At 49.8% G+C, this 13,762-nt stretch overlaps 1 protein-coding gene across 1 annotated transcript in view; it reads left to right on the top strand.

Annotated features, from left to right (window-relative positions):
* LOC140399673 (DNA excision repair protein ERCC-1-like) overlaps positions 1-13,762 on the top strand; it is a 342,817-nt gene that overhangs the window by 327,099 nt on the left and 1,956 nt on the right. The window contains exon 8 of the mRNA XM_072489217.1: positions 5,183-5,251. Within this exon, the coding sequence (XP_072345318.1) occupies positions 5,183-5,251 (69 nt within the window). The remainder of the gene's footprint in view (positions 1-5,182; positions 5,252-13,762) is intronic.

The raw sequence follows: 13,762 nt of genomic DNA, 5'->3' as shown, positions 1-13,762 counted from the left end.
GAGCCTGTTACACAGGAACAGGAGGTCAGTCAGCCCACTGCTCGAGCCTATTACTCACGAACAGGAGGAGCTCAATTCAGCCCCCTGCTCGAGCCTGTTACACAGGAACAGGAGGAGGTCCATTCAGCCCCCTGCTCGAGCCTGTTACACATGAACAGGAGGAGGCCCATTCAGCCCCCTGCTCGAGCCTGTTACACAGGAACAGGAGGAGGTCCATTCAGCCCCTCGAGCCTGTGACACAGGGAACAGGAGGAGGCCCATTCAGCCCCCTGCTCGAGCCTGTTACACAGGAACAGGAGGAGGCCCATTCAGCCCCTCGAGCCTGTTACACAGGAACAGGAGGAGGTCCATTCAGCCCCCTCCTCGAGCCTGTTACACAGGAACAGGAGGAGGCCCATTCAGCCCCTCGAGCCTGTTACACAGGAACAGGAGGAGGCCCATTCAGCCCCCTGCTCGAGCCTGTTACACATGAACAGGAGGAGGCCCATTCAGCCCCCTGCTCGAGCCTGTTATACAAGAAAAGGAGGAGGCCCATTCAGCCCCCGTGCTCGAGCCTGTTACACAGGAACAGGAGGAGGCCCATTCAGCCCCCTCCTCGTAGCCTGTTACACAAGGAACAGGAGGAGGCCCATTCAGCCCCCTGCTCGAGCCTGTTACACAGGAACAGGAGGAGGCCCATTCAGCCCCCTCCTCGAGCCTTGTTACACAGGAACAGGAGGAGGCCCATTCAGCCCCCTGCTCGAGCCTGTTACACAGGAACAGGAGGACGCCCATTCAGCCCCCTGCTCGAGCCTGTTACACAGGAACAGGAGGAGGCCCATTCAGGCCCCTCGAGCCTGTTGCACAGGAACAGGAGGAGGCCCATTCAGCCCCCTCCTCGAGCCTGTTACACAGGAACAGGAGGAGGCCCATTCAGGCCCCTCCTCGAGCCTGTTACACAGGAACAGGAGGGAGGCCCATTCAGGCACCTGCTCGAGCCTGTTACACAGGAACAGGAGGAGGCCCATTCAGCCCCTGCTCGAGCCTGTTACACAGGAACAGGAGGAGGCCCATTCAGCCCCCTCAAGCCTGGGACACAGGAACAGGAGGAGGTCCATTCAGCCCCTCGAGCCTGTGACACAGGAACAGGAGGAGGCCCATTCAGCCTCTTCGAGCCTGTTACACAGGAACAGGAGGAGGCCCATTCAGCCCCCTGCTCGAGCCTGTGACACTGGAACAGGAGGGGGCCCATTCAGCCCCTCGAGCCTGTTACACAGGAACAGGGAGGAGGTCCATTCAGCCCCTCTGCTTGAACCTGTTACACAGGAACAGGAGGAGGTCCATTCATCCCCTCGAACCTGTGGACACAGGAACAGGAGGAGGCCCATTCAGCCCCTCGAGCCTGTGACACAGGAACAGGCAGGAGGCCCATTCAGCCCCTCGAGCCTGTGACACAGGAACAGGAGGAGGCACATTCAGCCCCTCGAGCCTGGTACACAGGAACAGGAGGAGGTCCATTCAGCCCCCTGCTCGAGCCTGTGACACAGGAACAGGAGGAGGCCCATTCAGCCCCCTGCTCGAGCCTGTTAACACAGGAACAGGAAGAGGCCCATTTCAGCCCCTCGAGCCTGTTACACAGGAACAGGAGGACGCCCATTCAGCCCCTGCTCGAGCCTGTTACACTGGAACAGGAGGAGGCCCATTCAGCCCCTCGAGCCTGTTACACAGGAACAGGAGGAGGCCCATTCAGCCCCTCAAGCCTGGGACACAGGAACAGGAGGAGGTCCATTCAGCCCCTCGAGCCTGTGACACAGGAACAGGAGGAGGCCCATTCAGCCCCCTGCTCGAGCCTGTGACACTGGAACAGGAGGGGGCCCATTCAGCCCCTCGAGCCTGTTACACAGGAACAGGAGGAGGTCCATTCAGCCCCTCTGCTTGAACCTGTTACACAGGAACAGGAGGAGGTCCATTCATCCCCTCGAACCTGTGACACAGGAACAGGAGGAGGCCCATTCAGACCCTCGAGCCTGTGACACAGGAACAGCAGGAGGCCCATTCAGCCCTCGAGCCTGTGACACAGGAACAGGAGGAGCACATTCAGCCCCTCGAGCCTGTTACACAGGAACAGGAGGAGGTCCATTCAGCCCCCTGCTCGAGCCTGTGACACAGGAACAGGAGGAGGCCCATTCAGCCCCCTGCTCGAGCCTGTTACACAGGAACAGGAAGAGGCCCAATCAGGCCCTCGAGCCTGTTACACAGGAACAGGAGGAGGCCCATTCAGCCCCCTGCTCGAGCCTGTGACAGAGGAACAGGAGGAGGCCCATTCTGCCCCTCGAGCCTGTGACACAGGAACAGGAGGAGGCCCATTCAGCCCCTCGAGCCTGTGACACAGGAACAGGAGGAGGCACATTCAGCCCCTCGAGCCTGTCACACAGGAACAGGAGGAGGTCCATTCAGCCCCCTGCTCGAGCCTGTGACACAGGAACAGGAGGAGGCCCATTCAGCCCCCCTGCTCGAGCCTGTTGCACAGGAACAGGAGGGGGCCCATTCAGCCCCCTCCTCGAGCCAGTTACACAGGAACAGAAGGAGGCCCATTCAGCCCCCATCTTGAGACAGTTACAGAAGAACAGGAGGATGTGCATTCAGCCCCTCGAGCCTGTGACACAGGAACAGGAGGAGGCCCATTCAGCCCCTCGAGCCTGTTACACAGGAACAGGAGGAGGTCCATTCAGCCCCCTGCTCGAGCCTGTTACACAGGAGGAGGCCCATTCAGCCCCTCGAGCCTGTTACACAGGAACAGGAGGAGGCCCATTCAGCCCCCTGCTCGAGCCAGTTACACAGGAACAGGAGGAGGCCCATTCAGCCCTCTCCTCGAGCCTGTTACACAAGAACAGGAGGAGGCCCATTCAGCTACCTCCTTGAGCTGTTACACAGGAACAGGAGGAGGCCCATTCAGTCCCCTCCTCGATCCTGTTACACAGGAACAGGAGGAGGCCCATTCAGCCCCCTGCTCGAGCCTGTGACACAGGAACAGGAGGAGGCCCATTCAGCCCCCTCCTCGAGCCTGTTACACAGGAACAGGAGGAGGCCCATTCAGCCCCCTGCTCGAGCCTGTGACACAGGAACAGGAGGAGGCCCATTCAGCCCCCTTCTCGAGCCTGTTACACAGGAACAGGAGGAGGCCCATTCAGCCCCCCTTGCTCGTGCCTGTTACACAGGACAGGAGGAGGCCCATTCCGCCCCCTGCTCGAGCCTGTTACACAGGAACAGGAGGAGGTCCATTCAGCCCCCTGCTCGAGCCTGTTACACAGGAACAGGAGGAGGCCCATTCAGCCCCCTGCTCGAGCCTGTTACACAGAAACAGGAGGAGGCCCATTCAGCGCCCTCCTCGAGCCTGTTACACAGGAACAGGAGGAGGTCCATTCAGCCCCCTCCTCGAGCCTGTTACACAGGAACAGGAGGAGGCCCATTCAGCCCCCTCCTCGAGCCTGTTACACAGGAACAGGAGGAGGCCCATTCAGCCCCCTGCTCGAGCCTGTTACACAGGAACAGGAGGAGGCCCATTCAGCCCCGTGCTCGAGCCTGTTACACAGGAACAGGAGGAGGCCCATTCAGCCCACTCCACGAGCCTGTTATACAAGAAAAGGAGGAGGCCCATTCAGCCCCGTGCTCGAGCCTGTTACACAGGAACAGGAGGAGGCCCATTCAGCCCCACTCCTCGAGCCTGTTACACAGGAACAGGAGGAGGCCCATTCAGCCCCCTCCTCGAGCCTGTTACACAGGAACAGGAGGAGGCCCATTCAGCCCCCTGCTCGAGCCTGTTACACAGGAACAGGAGGAGGCCCATTCAGCCCCCTGCTCGAGCCTGTTACACAGGAACAGGAGGAGGCCCATTCAGCCCCCTGCTCGAGCCTGTTACACAGGAACAGGAGGAGGCCCATTCAGCCCCTCGAGCCTGTTACACAGGAACAGGAGGAGGCCCATTCAGCCCCCCTCCTCAAGCCTGTTACACAGGAACAGGAGGAGGCCCATTCAGGCCCCCTCCTCGAGCCTGTTACACAGGAACAGGAGGAGGCCCATTCAGCCCCCTGCTCGAGCCTGTTACGCAGGAACAGGAGGAGGCCCATTCAGCCCCTCAAGCCTGGGACACAGGAACAGGAGGAGGTCCATTCAGCCCCTCGAGCCTGTTACACAGGAACAGGAGGAGGCCCATTCAGCCCCCTGCTCGAGCCTGTGACACTGGAACAGGAGGGGGCCCATTCAGCCCCTCGAGCCTGTTACACAGGAACAGGAGGAGGTCCATTCAGCCCCTCTGCTTGAACCTGTTACACAGGAACAGGAGGAGGTCCATTCAGCCCCTCGAACCTGTGACACAGGAACAGAAGGAGGCCCATTCAGCCCCTCGAGCCTGTGACACAGGAACAGGAGGAGGCACATTCAGCCCCTCGAGCCTGTTACACAGGAACAGGAGGAGGTCCATTCAGCCCCCTGCTCGAGCCTGTGACACAGGAACAGGAGGAGGCCCATTCAGCCCCCCTGCTCGAGCCTGTTACACAGGAACAGGAAGAGGCCCATTCAGCCCCTCGAGCCTGTTACACAGGAACAGGAGGAGGCCCATTCAGCCCCCTGCTCGAGCCTGTGACACAGGAACAGGAAGAGGCCCATTCAGCCCCCTGCTCGAGCCTGTTACATAGGAACAGGAGGAGGCCCATTCTGCCCCTTTATTTGTGGAGGGTGGAGCTGTTGGTGGAGGGGTTTGCTGTTTGTCCGGGAGGGTGTCGAGCTTCTCGAGTCTCGTCGGGAGCCGGGCTCACCCAGGCGAGCGGGGGGTGGTCCCGTCACGCTCCTGACTTGTGTCCGTGTGGGTGTCGGACAGGCTTTGCGGGGGGGGGGGGGTCAGGAGGTGAGTTGCTCTCCGCAGGATTCCCAGACTCTGACCTGCTCTGGTAGCCGCAGTATTGATACGGCCGGGTCCAGTTCATTTTCTGATCAATGGTAACCCCCGGGGATGTGGGGGATTCGTGGGGGATTGATGGTGATGCCATTATATGGTTCGATCCACTCTTGTAGGAGATGGGCATGGCCTGGCACTTGTGTGGCGCGAATGTGACTGTCCCCGATGTGTCTCAGCCGCGTTCAGGAGGATCCCGTCACGCGGTGAGCATTCTCCCATCTAACCAATCGCCCGTCCCCTCTCTTACAGTCGGTGAAGCGCCTGGTGGAGGCCTCGAGGGAGGACCTTTCTCTCTGCCCTGGTCTGGGACCCCAGAAGGTGAGTCAAGGCCCACCTGACGCCCCCCCCCCCCGCCCCCCGAGAGGCAGCAATTGGGGGCGGGGGCTCGCCTGCGATTGGGGTGGTGATGAAGGCAGCGAACCGGGGAGGGAGGGGAGGAGGGCGGGGGGGGGGAGCCTCGGAAGAAGGTGGAGAGGGGAGGGGGCAATCCCGGCCGAAACTGGCGGCAGGTGACGGCGTGTGCAACAGGGAGGGAGTGAGGGTGGGGGAAGGGGGAGATTGACGGGTCCCAGAGGTGCAGGGGGAGTCAGGCAGGAGAGCTGGAAAGGGGGACGGACAGAGAGGGAGGGGGCAATTGGGCAGAGTTGGCGGGAACAGACTGATGGAAATGCATTTAGGAAGGTCTAATGCAGGTAGGGAATATACAGTGAATGGTAGAACCCTCAAGAGTATTGAAAGTCAAAGAGATCTAGGAGTACAGGTCCACAGGTCATTGAAAGGGGCGACACAGGTGGAGAAGGTAGTCAAGAAGGCATACGGCATGCTTGCCTTCATTGGCCGGGGCATTGAGTATAAGAATTGGCAAGTCATGTTGCAGCTTTATAGAACCTTAGTTAGGCCACACTTGGAGTATAGTGTTCAATTCTGGTCGCCACACTACCAGAAGGATGTGGAGGCTTTAGAGAGGGTGCAGAAGAGATTTACCAGAATGTTGCCTGGTATGGAGGGCATTAGCTATGAGGAGCGGTTGAATAAACTCGGTTTGTTCTCACTGGAACGAAGGAGGTTGAGGGGAGACCTGATAGAGGTCTACAAAATTATGAGGGGCATAGACAGAGTGGATAGTCAGAGGCTTTTCCCCAGGGTAGAGGGGTCAATTACTAGGGGGCATAGGTTTAAGGTGAGAGGGGCAAGGTTTAGAGTAGATGTACGAGGCAAGTTTTTTACGCAGAGGGTAGTGGGTGCCTGGAACTCGCTACCGGAGGAGGTGGTGGAAGCAGGGACGATAGTGACATTTAAGGGGCATCTTGACAAATACATGAATAGGATGGGAATAGAGGGATACGGACCTCGGAAGTGTAGAAGATTGTAGTTTAGTCGGGCAGCATGGTCGGCACGGGCTTGGAGGGCCGAAGGGCCTGTTCCTGTGCTATACATTTCTTTGTTCTTTGTCCTTTGTTCTTTGAGGCTATGACAGGTGAGGACCTTGAGAGGATTGTTATCACCAAGGAGGTAGTGATGGGCAAACTAATGGGGCTAAAGGTAGACAAGTCTCCTGGCCCTGATGGAATGCATCGCAGAGTGCTAAAAGCGATGGCGAGGGAAATTGCAAATGCACTAGTGATAATTTACCAAAATTCACTAGACTCTGGGGTGGTCCCGGCGGATTGGAAATTAGCAAACGTGACACCACTGTTTAAAAAAGGAGGTAGGCAGAAAACGGGTAATTATAGGCCAGTGAGCTTAACTTCGGTAGTAGGGAAGATGCTGGAATCTATCATCAAGGAAGAAATAGCGAGGCATCTGGATGGAAATTGTCCCATTGGGCAGACGCAGCATGGGTTCATAAAGGGCAGGTCGTGCCTAACTAATTTAGTGGAATTTTTTGAGGACATTACCAGTGCGGTAGATAACGGAGAGCCAATGGATGTGGTATATCTGGATTTCCAGAAAGCCTTTGACAAGGTGCCACACAAAAGGTTGTTGCATAAGATAAAGATGCATGGCATTAAGGGGAAAGTAGGAGCATGGATAGAGGATTGGTTAATTAATAGAAAGCAAAGAGTGGGGATTAATGGGTGTTTCTCTGGTTGGCAATCAGTAGCTAGTGGTGTCCCTCAGGGATCAGTGTTGGGCCCACAACTGTTCACAATTTACATAGATGATTTGGAGTTGGGGACCAAGGGCAATGTGTCCAAGTTTGCAGACGACACTAAGATATGTGGTAAAGCAAAAAGTGCAGAGGATACTGGAAGTCTGCAGAGGGATTTGGATAGGTTAAATGAATGGGCTAGGGTCTGGCAGATGGAATACAATGTTGACAAATGTGAGGTTATCCATTTTGGTAGGAATAACAGCAAAATGGATTATTATTTAAATTATAAAATATTAAAACATTGTTCTGGGCGAGGTATTTTCAGAACCCCAAAATGTATCATGGAGTTCAACCAACCTCCCCTTTAATGGATTTGTTGCTTTTCCGAGCACACGGCTTGTTCTCTAGGTGTGGGATTACAATTATGGACACGTGGGTTTTTAAACACAAAACAATGTTTATTCCATGAACTCAACTTAACATCTTAAATAAACATGGGATCTCTTAACACCCCTTACTTCAAAGATAACTCAGAAAATATTGCAACAGTAAATACTTCCTTAAAATGTTCCTTCAAACTTCCAAGAGACTTAACACCTTCAAACAGAATCACATCAGGTTAAAGGCTTTACTATTATGAGGTTAAATCACCCAAATGATCCAGAGATAGTCTTTCATGGCAGAGATCCAGCTCACTGCAAAACACAGACACTCCCGAGCTCTTTTCAAACTGCAAAACTAAACTGCAGCTCTCTGGAAACACACACAAGCTGCTTTTTCAAACTGAAACTTCCAAAATGGCTGATCTAAAGCCCAGCTCCACCCACTCTCTGACATCACTGTTTTCTTAAAGGTACATTGCTTAAACACCCATGTCTCAAAGGTACTCTCGCATGACACCTCCCCCCAAGAAAAAATAATTAAACCATCAACTTCAAGATGGTTTCCTTTTTCACTTTTGCACCATCCACTAAGAAATGTACACATTAAATATACCTTTTCGTTTAAAAAAAAAACCAACACATGCAAACAGGTATAATAATATAGTCCATTTTTCTTTGTTCTTCTTCCTCCAACCGAAATCCTTCTCGATTGACAGTCTCTTTGAACAAAGTCTCTGCACGATCCATCCATTTCTCTACTCCTCGGCATTTCTCTTTAGAAACAGATACTTTAGTTCAATCTGACCACAGAGTCCCTTGCAATTCTCCAATACAGGAGCATTGGTGATCACAGCTTTCAGGCAGTCAAATGCCTGTTGAAAGTCCGCCACAAAACTTTTGCACAAACGTTCGATCAAATTCATTCATGCTAAGAAATCGCATTATTTCCCTTCATCTTGAGGGTATCGGAAACTCCGCAAGGAAAGTGATTCGGGCTTCTCCAAATTCACTTTCGGCTAGGTTCATCACCAACCCGCCTCCTGAAGTCGATCGACGAACTCTATACGATGTTTTAAATGTTCTTTCCATGTCTGGAAGGTAAAAATAAAGGCAGATTGTCCCAATTTCTCAATGCAATCCCTCTTAAGTGGGACAGGCTAAGAGTCCGTTCTTGTAACTGCATTCACCTTTCTATAGTCCACACACAACCGTTGGGTACCGTCTGGTTTAGGTACCATCGCTATGGGTGAGCTCCATTGGCTGCAACCCACTTCAATTATGCCATTCTTCAGCATACTCTGAATCTATCTGTGAACCTGTGCCAATTTTAAAGGGTTAAGTCTATATGGATGTTGTTTGATAAGAACAGCATTTCCCACATCTACATCATGTATAGCCATATTAGTACTTCCCAATTTATCTCCACAAACTTGCCCAGGTGATATCAATAACTCTATCAGGTCAGTTAGAACATAGAACATAGAACGATACAGCGCAGTACAGGCCCTTCGGCCCACGATGTTGCACCGAAACAAAAGCCATCTAACCTACACTATGCCATTATCATCCATATGTTTATCCAATAAACTTTTAAATGCCCTCAGTTGGCGAGTTCACTACTGTAGCAGGTAGGGCATTCCACGGCCTCACTACTCTTTGCGTAAAGAACCTACCTCTGACCTCTGTCCTATATCTATTACCCCTCAGTTTAAAGCTATGTCCCCTCGTGCCAGCCATTTCCATCCGCGGGAGAAGGCTCTCACTGTCCACCCTATCCAACCCCCTGATCATTTTGTATGCCTCTATTAAGTCTCCTCTTAACCTTCTTCTCTCCAACGAAAACAACCTCAAGTCCATCAGCCTTTCCTCATAAGATTTTCCCTCCATACCAGGCAACATCCTGGTAAATCTCCTCTGCACCCGCTCCAAAGCCTCCACGTCCTTCCTATAATGCGGTGACCAGAACTGTACGCAATACTCCAAATGCGGCCGTACCAGAGTTTTGTACAGCTGCAACATGACCTCCTGACTCCGGAACTCAATCCCTCTACCAATAAAGGCCAACACTCCATAGGCCTTCTTCACAACCCTATCAACCTGGGTGGCAACTTTCAGGGATCTATGTACATGGACACCTAGATCCCTCTGCTCATCCACACTTCCAAGAACTTTACCATTAGCCAAATATTCCGCATTCCTGTTATTCCTTCCAAAGTGAATCACCTCACACTTCTCTACATTAAACTCCATTTGCCACCTCTCAGCCCAGCTCTGCAGCTTATCTATGTCCCTCTGTAACCTGCTACATCCTTCCTCACTGTCAACAACTTCCTCTGGAAGATGACCTTCCTCTGGAAGGTAACTTAACAATTCATCCCAAATTTTAAGATCATCCTCATTTTCCAATTTAATTTGAGGTATTTCAAATTCACAGTCACCTGGATTTGGTTCGTCACTTTGAGTTAGAATCATTAAAACCTCCTTTTTCTCTCCTTCCCTTTCAAAGTACCTTTTAAGCATATTCGCATGACACACTCGGTGAGTCTTCCGTCTATCTGGTGTTTTTACCACATAATTCACCTCACTTAATTTCCTTTCAATCTGATAAGGTCCACAAAACCTGGCTTTTAAAGGTTCACCTACCACTGGTAACAACACTAAAACTTTATCCCCACTGGCAAAACTACGAACTTTGGATTTCTTGTCCGCCAACTGTTTCATCACAATTTGTGCAACTTTCAAATGTTGTCTAGCCAATTCACCTGCTCTATTTAATCGTTCCCTAAAATTTGACACGTAATCCAATAGTGTCATTTCCGATTTCTCACCCACCAATTTTTCCTTAATCAATTTAAGTGGTCCTCTTGCCTCATGACCAAAACTTAGTTCAAAAGGACTAAATTTGGTAGACTCATTAGGTGCATCCCTAATTGCAAACAGTACGAATGGGATTCCTCTATCCCAATCCTCAGGATAATCTTGACAAAACGCCCTCAACATTGTCTTTAATGTCTGATGCCACCTTTCTAACGCTCCCTGCGATTCTGGATGGTACGCAGTTGATTTAAATTGTTTTATTCCTAAGCTATCCATAATTTCTTTGAATAACTTTGAAGTAAAATTTTGTCCTTGATCCGATTGTATTTCTGTGGGTAGTCCATATCTAGTAAAGAATTAAAGTAACTCCTCAACAATCTTTTTAGCTGTAATATTACGGACTGGAATGACCTCTGGAAACCTAGTAGACACATCCATTATCGTCAAAAGATATTGATTCCCACTTTTCGTTTTAGGAAGCGGTCCTACACAATCGATTAGGACCCTTGTAAAAGGTTCCTCAAATGCTGGAATGGGTATTAAGGGCGCTGGTTTTATCGCTGCTTGAGGTTTCCCTATCACTTGACATGTGTGACATGATTGACAAAATTTAACTACATCTTTATGTAGTCCAGGCCAATAAAAATATTTCTGGATTTTAGCTTGAGTTTTCCTTATTCCCAAATGACCTCCCACTGGTACCTCATGTGCAACTCGCAACACCTCCTTTCTATACCCTACCGGCAATACTACTTGATGAACCTCTGCCCACTATTCATCCGCCTGCATATGTTCAGGTCTCCATTTTCTCATCAAGACATCACTTTTACGGTAATAACACTGCCGTAAAATTCCTCTTCCGTATATGCTTTCTGATATATCCGTTTTATTTCTACATCTTTCTGTTGTAACTCCGCCAATTTTCCAGAACCAAAAATATCTGCCTCATCCTCCACCTGTTCTTGTTCTTTTTCAACCATCTGATCAAAAATTGTTTCTGATAATTTAACTTTATCTTGACTCTTTGATTTCTCCTCTTGTCTTAACCTGTGACTTTGCGACCTTGTTACTACACAATCCGGAAACATCCCGGGATAAACGTCCTTCAACCCTTCAGTTGTCTGATTTTCCACAGTAGGCATCACTCCCACCTGCGATCCAGCTATATCATTACCCAAGATACACTGTATTCCTGGACAAGATAGTTTATCTATTCTCCTACTACCACTTCACCACTCTTCACTGGATTTTCCAACCTTACCTTATATAATGGAACACTACGCCTCCCACCCTGAATTCCACATATCACCACCTTTTCTGGCAACATTCTTCCCAAACTACATAATTCCTCATCTCTTACCATTAAAGATTAACTAGCCCCTGTATCTCTTAAAATTGTGACTTCTTTACCTGCTCCTCCTGATACACATGAGCAAACTTTACCCACACAAGTAAATTCTTTAAAGACATCTGGCACCTTCTTAACAATTACTTCTTGAACAGGCTGTACGGTCGTTTGCACCTCCTTCGCTTCCCTTGGGCTTTCCTTTACCACTCTAACAAACCCCACTGTCTTATCCTGTTTTACCACATCAGCCTTCCCAGTGCTTTTCTTCAACCACCAACACTGTGACTTTACATGGCTTAGTTTATTACAGTGCAAACATTTGAAACTTTTCATTTCTTTTCCACCCTCCTGGATTTCTTTTTTAATCTGAGGTACACTCTCTTTATTGTCTCCCATCAGATCACCTTTACCTTTACCACTTGAGTATTTCTCATGACCCCAGTTTCTATCCCTCACCGGCTGAAACTGATGTCGGAAACCAATCTTTGATTTATGAACTAATTCATAATCATCTGCCATTTCTGCTGCTAACCTCGCAGTTTTAACCCTCTGCTCTTCCACATGAGTTCTCACTACATCAGGAATTGAATTTTTAAACTCCTCCAAAAGTATAATTTCTCTGAGAGCTTCATATGTTTGGATAAATTCAATTTTCAAAGCCCTTATCCACCTATCAAAATTACTCTGTTTGAGCCTTTCAAACTCCATGTATGTTTGACCAAATTCTTTCCTTAAATTTCTAAACCTTTGTCTGTGAGCTTCAGGCACTAGCTCATATGCACTTAAGATGGATTTCTTCTCCTCATACGTTCCAGATACCTCCTCCGGTCGTGATGCAAACGCTTCACTAGCTCTACCTACCAGCTTTGTTTGAATCAGTAACGCCCACATGTCCTGTGGCCATTTCATTTGTTTAGCTACCTTCTCAAATGAAATGAAAAAGGCTTCCACCTCCTTCTCGTCAAACCTTGGCAATGCTTGGACATATTTAAATAGATTCCCACCAAGCCTTCGACCATGACGCTCTTTCTCACTCTCCTCGTCACTATCATCCAACTGTACGTTTCCCTTTACGTCTGCCAATTTTAACTGATTGTCATGTTTCATGGCCATTTTCTGAAGTTCAAACTCCCTCTCTTTATCTTTTTCCCTGATCTGTATCTCCCTTTCTTTTTCTTTTTGTTCTGCTAGGGCTATTCTTTCTTTTCTGCTTTCTTCGCTCTCCTTTTCTTTTTCCTCTCTCCCTCTTTCTCTTTCTTTTTCCTCTCTCTCTCTCTCATATTCAAGCCGCTTTAATTCTTTCTCATGTTCCATTCGTTTAATTTGCAACTGAATTTTTGCCATTTCCAATGAGTCAAACTGTATCTCAGGCAACTTTAAATGCTTAGCCACCGCCATAATTACCTCATCTTTTCGCATTTTGTCAGGTAATGTTAACTGCGATGTCCAGAAAGCCTTTGACAAGGTGCCACACAAAAGGTTGCTGCATAAGATAAAGATGCATGGCATTAAGGGGAAAGTAGTAGCATGGATAGAGGATTGGTTAATTAATAGAAAGCAAAGAGTGGGGATTAATGGGTGTCACAAACCTTATTGAGTTCTTTGAGAAGGTGACTGAACAGGTAGACGAGGGTAGAGCAGTTGATGTGGTGTATATGGATTTCAGCAAAGCGTTTGATAAGGTTCCCCACGGTAGGCTATCGCAAAAAATACGGAGGCTGGGGATTGAGGGTGATTTAGAGATGTGGATCAGAAATTGGCTAGCTGAAAGAAGACAGAGGGTGGTGGTTGATGGGAAATGTTCAGAATGGAGTACAGTCACAAGTGGAGTACCACAAGGATCTGTTCTGGGGCCGTTGCTGTTTGTCATTTTTATCAATGACCTAGAGGAAGGCGCAGAAGGGTGGGTGAGTAAATTTGCAGACGATACTAAAGTCGGTGGTGTTGTCGATAGTGTGGAAGGATGTAGCAGGTTACAGAGGGATATAGATAAGCTGCAGAGCTGGGCTGAGAGGTGGCAAATGGAGTTTAATGTAGAGAAGTGTGAGGTGATTCACTTTAGAAGGAATAACAGGAATGCGGAATATTTGGCTAATGGTAAAGTTCTTGAAAGTGTGGATGAGCAGAGGGATCTAGGTGTCCATGTACATAGATCCCTGAAAGTTGCCACCCAGGTTGATAGGGTT

Source organism: Scyliorhinus torazame, chromosome 23 (genome assembly GCF_047496885.1).
Source record: "Scyliorhinus torazame isolate Kashiwa2021f chromosome 23, sScyTor2.1, whole genome shotgun sequence".
Lineage (NCBI taxonomy): Eukaryota > Metazoa > Chordata > Chondrichthyes > Carcharhiniformes > Scyliorhinidae > Scyliorhinus > Scyliorhinus torazame.
This window is presented reverse-complemented; position numbering and strand designations above follow the sequence as displayed.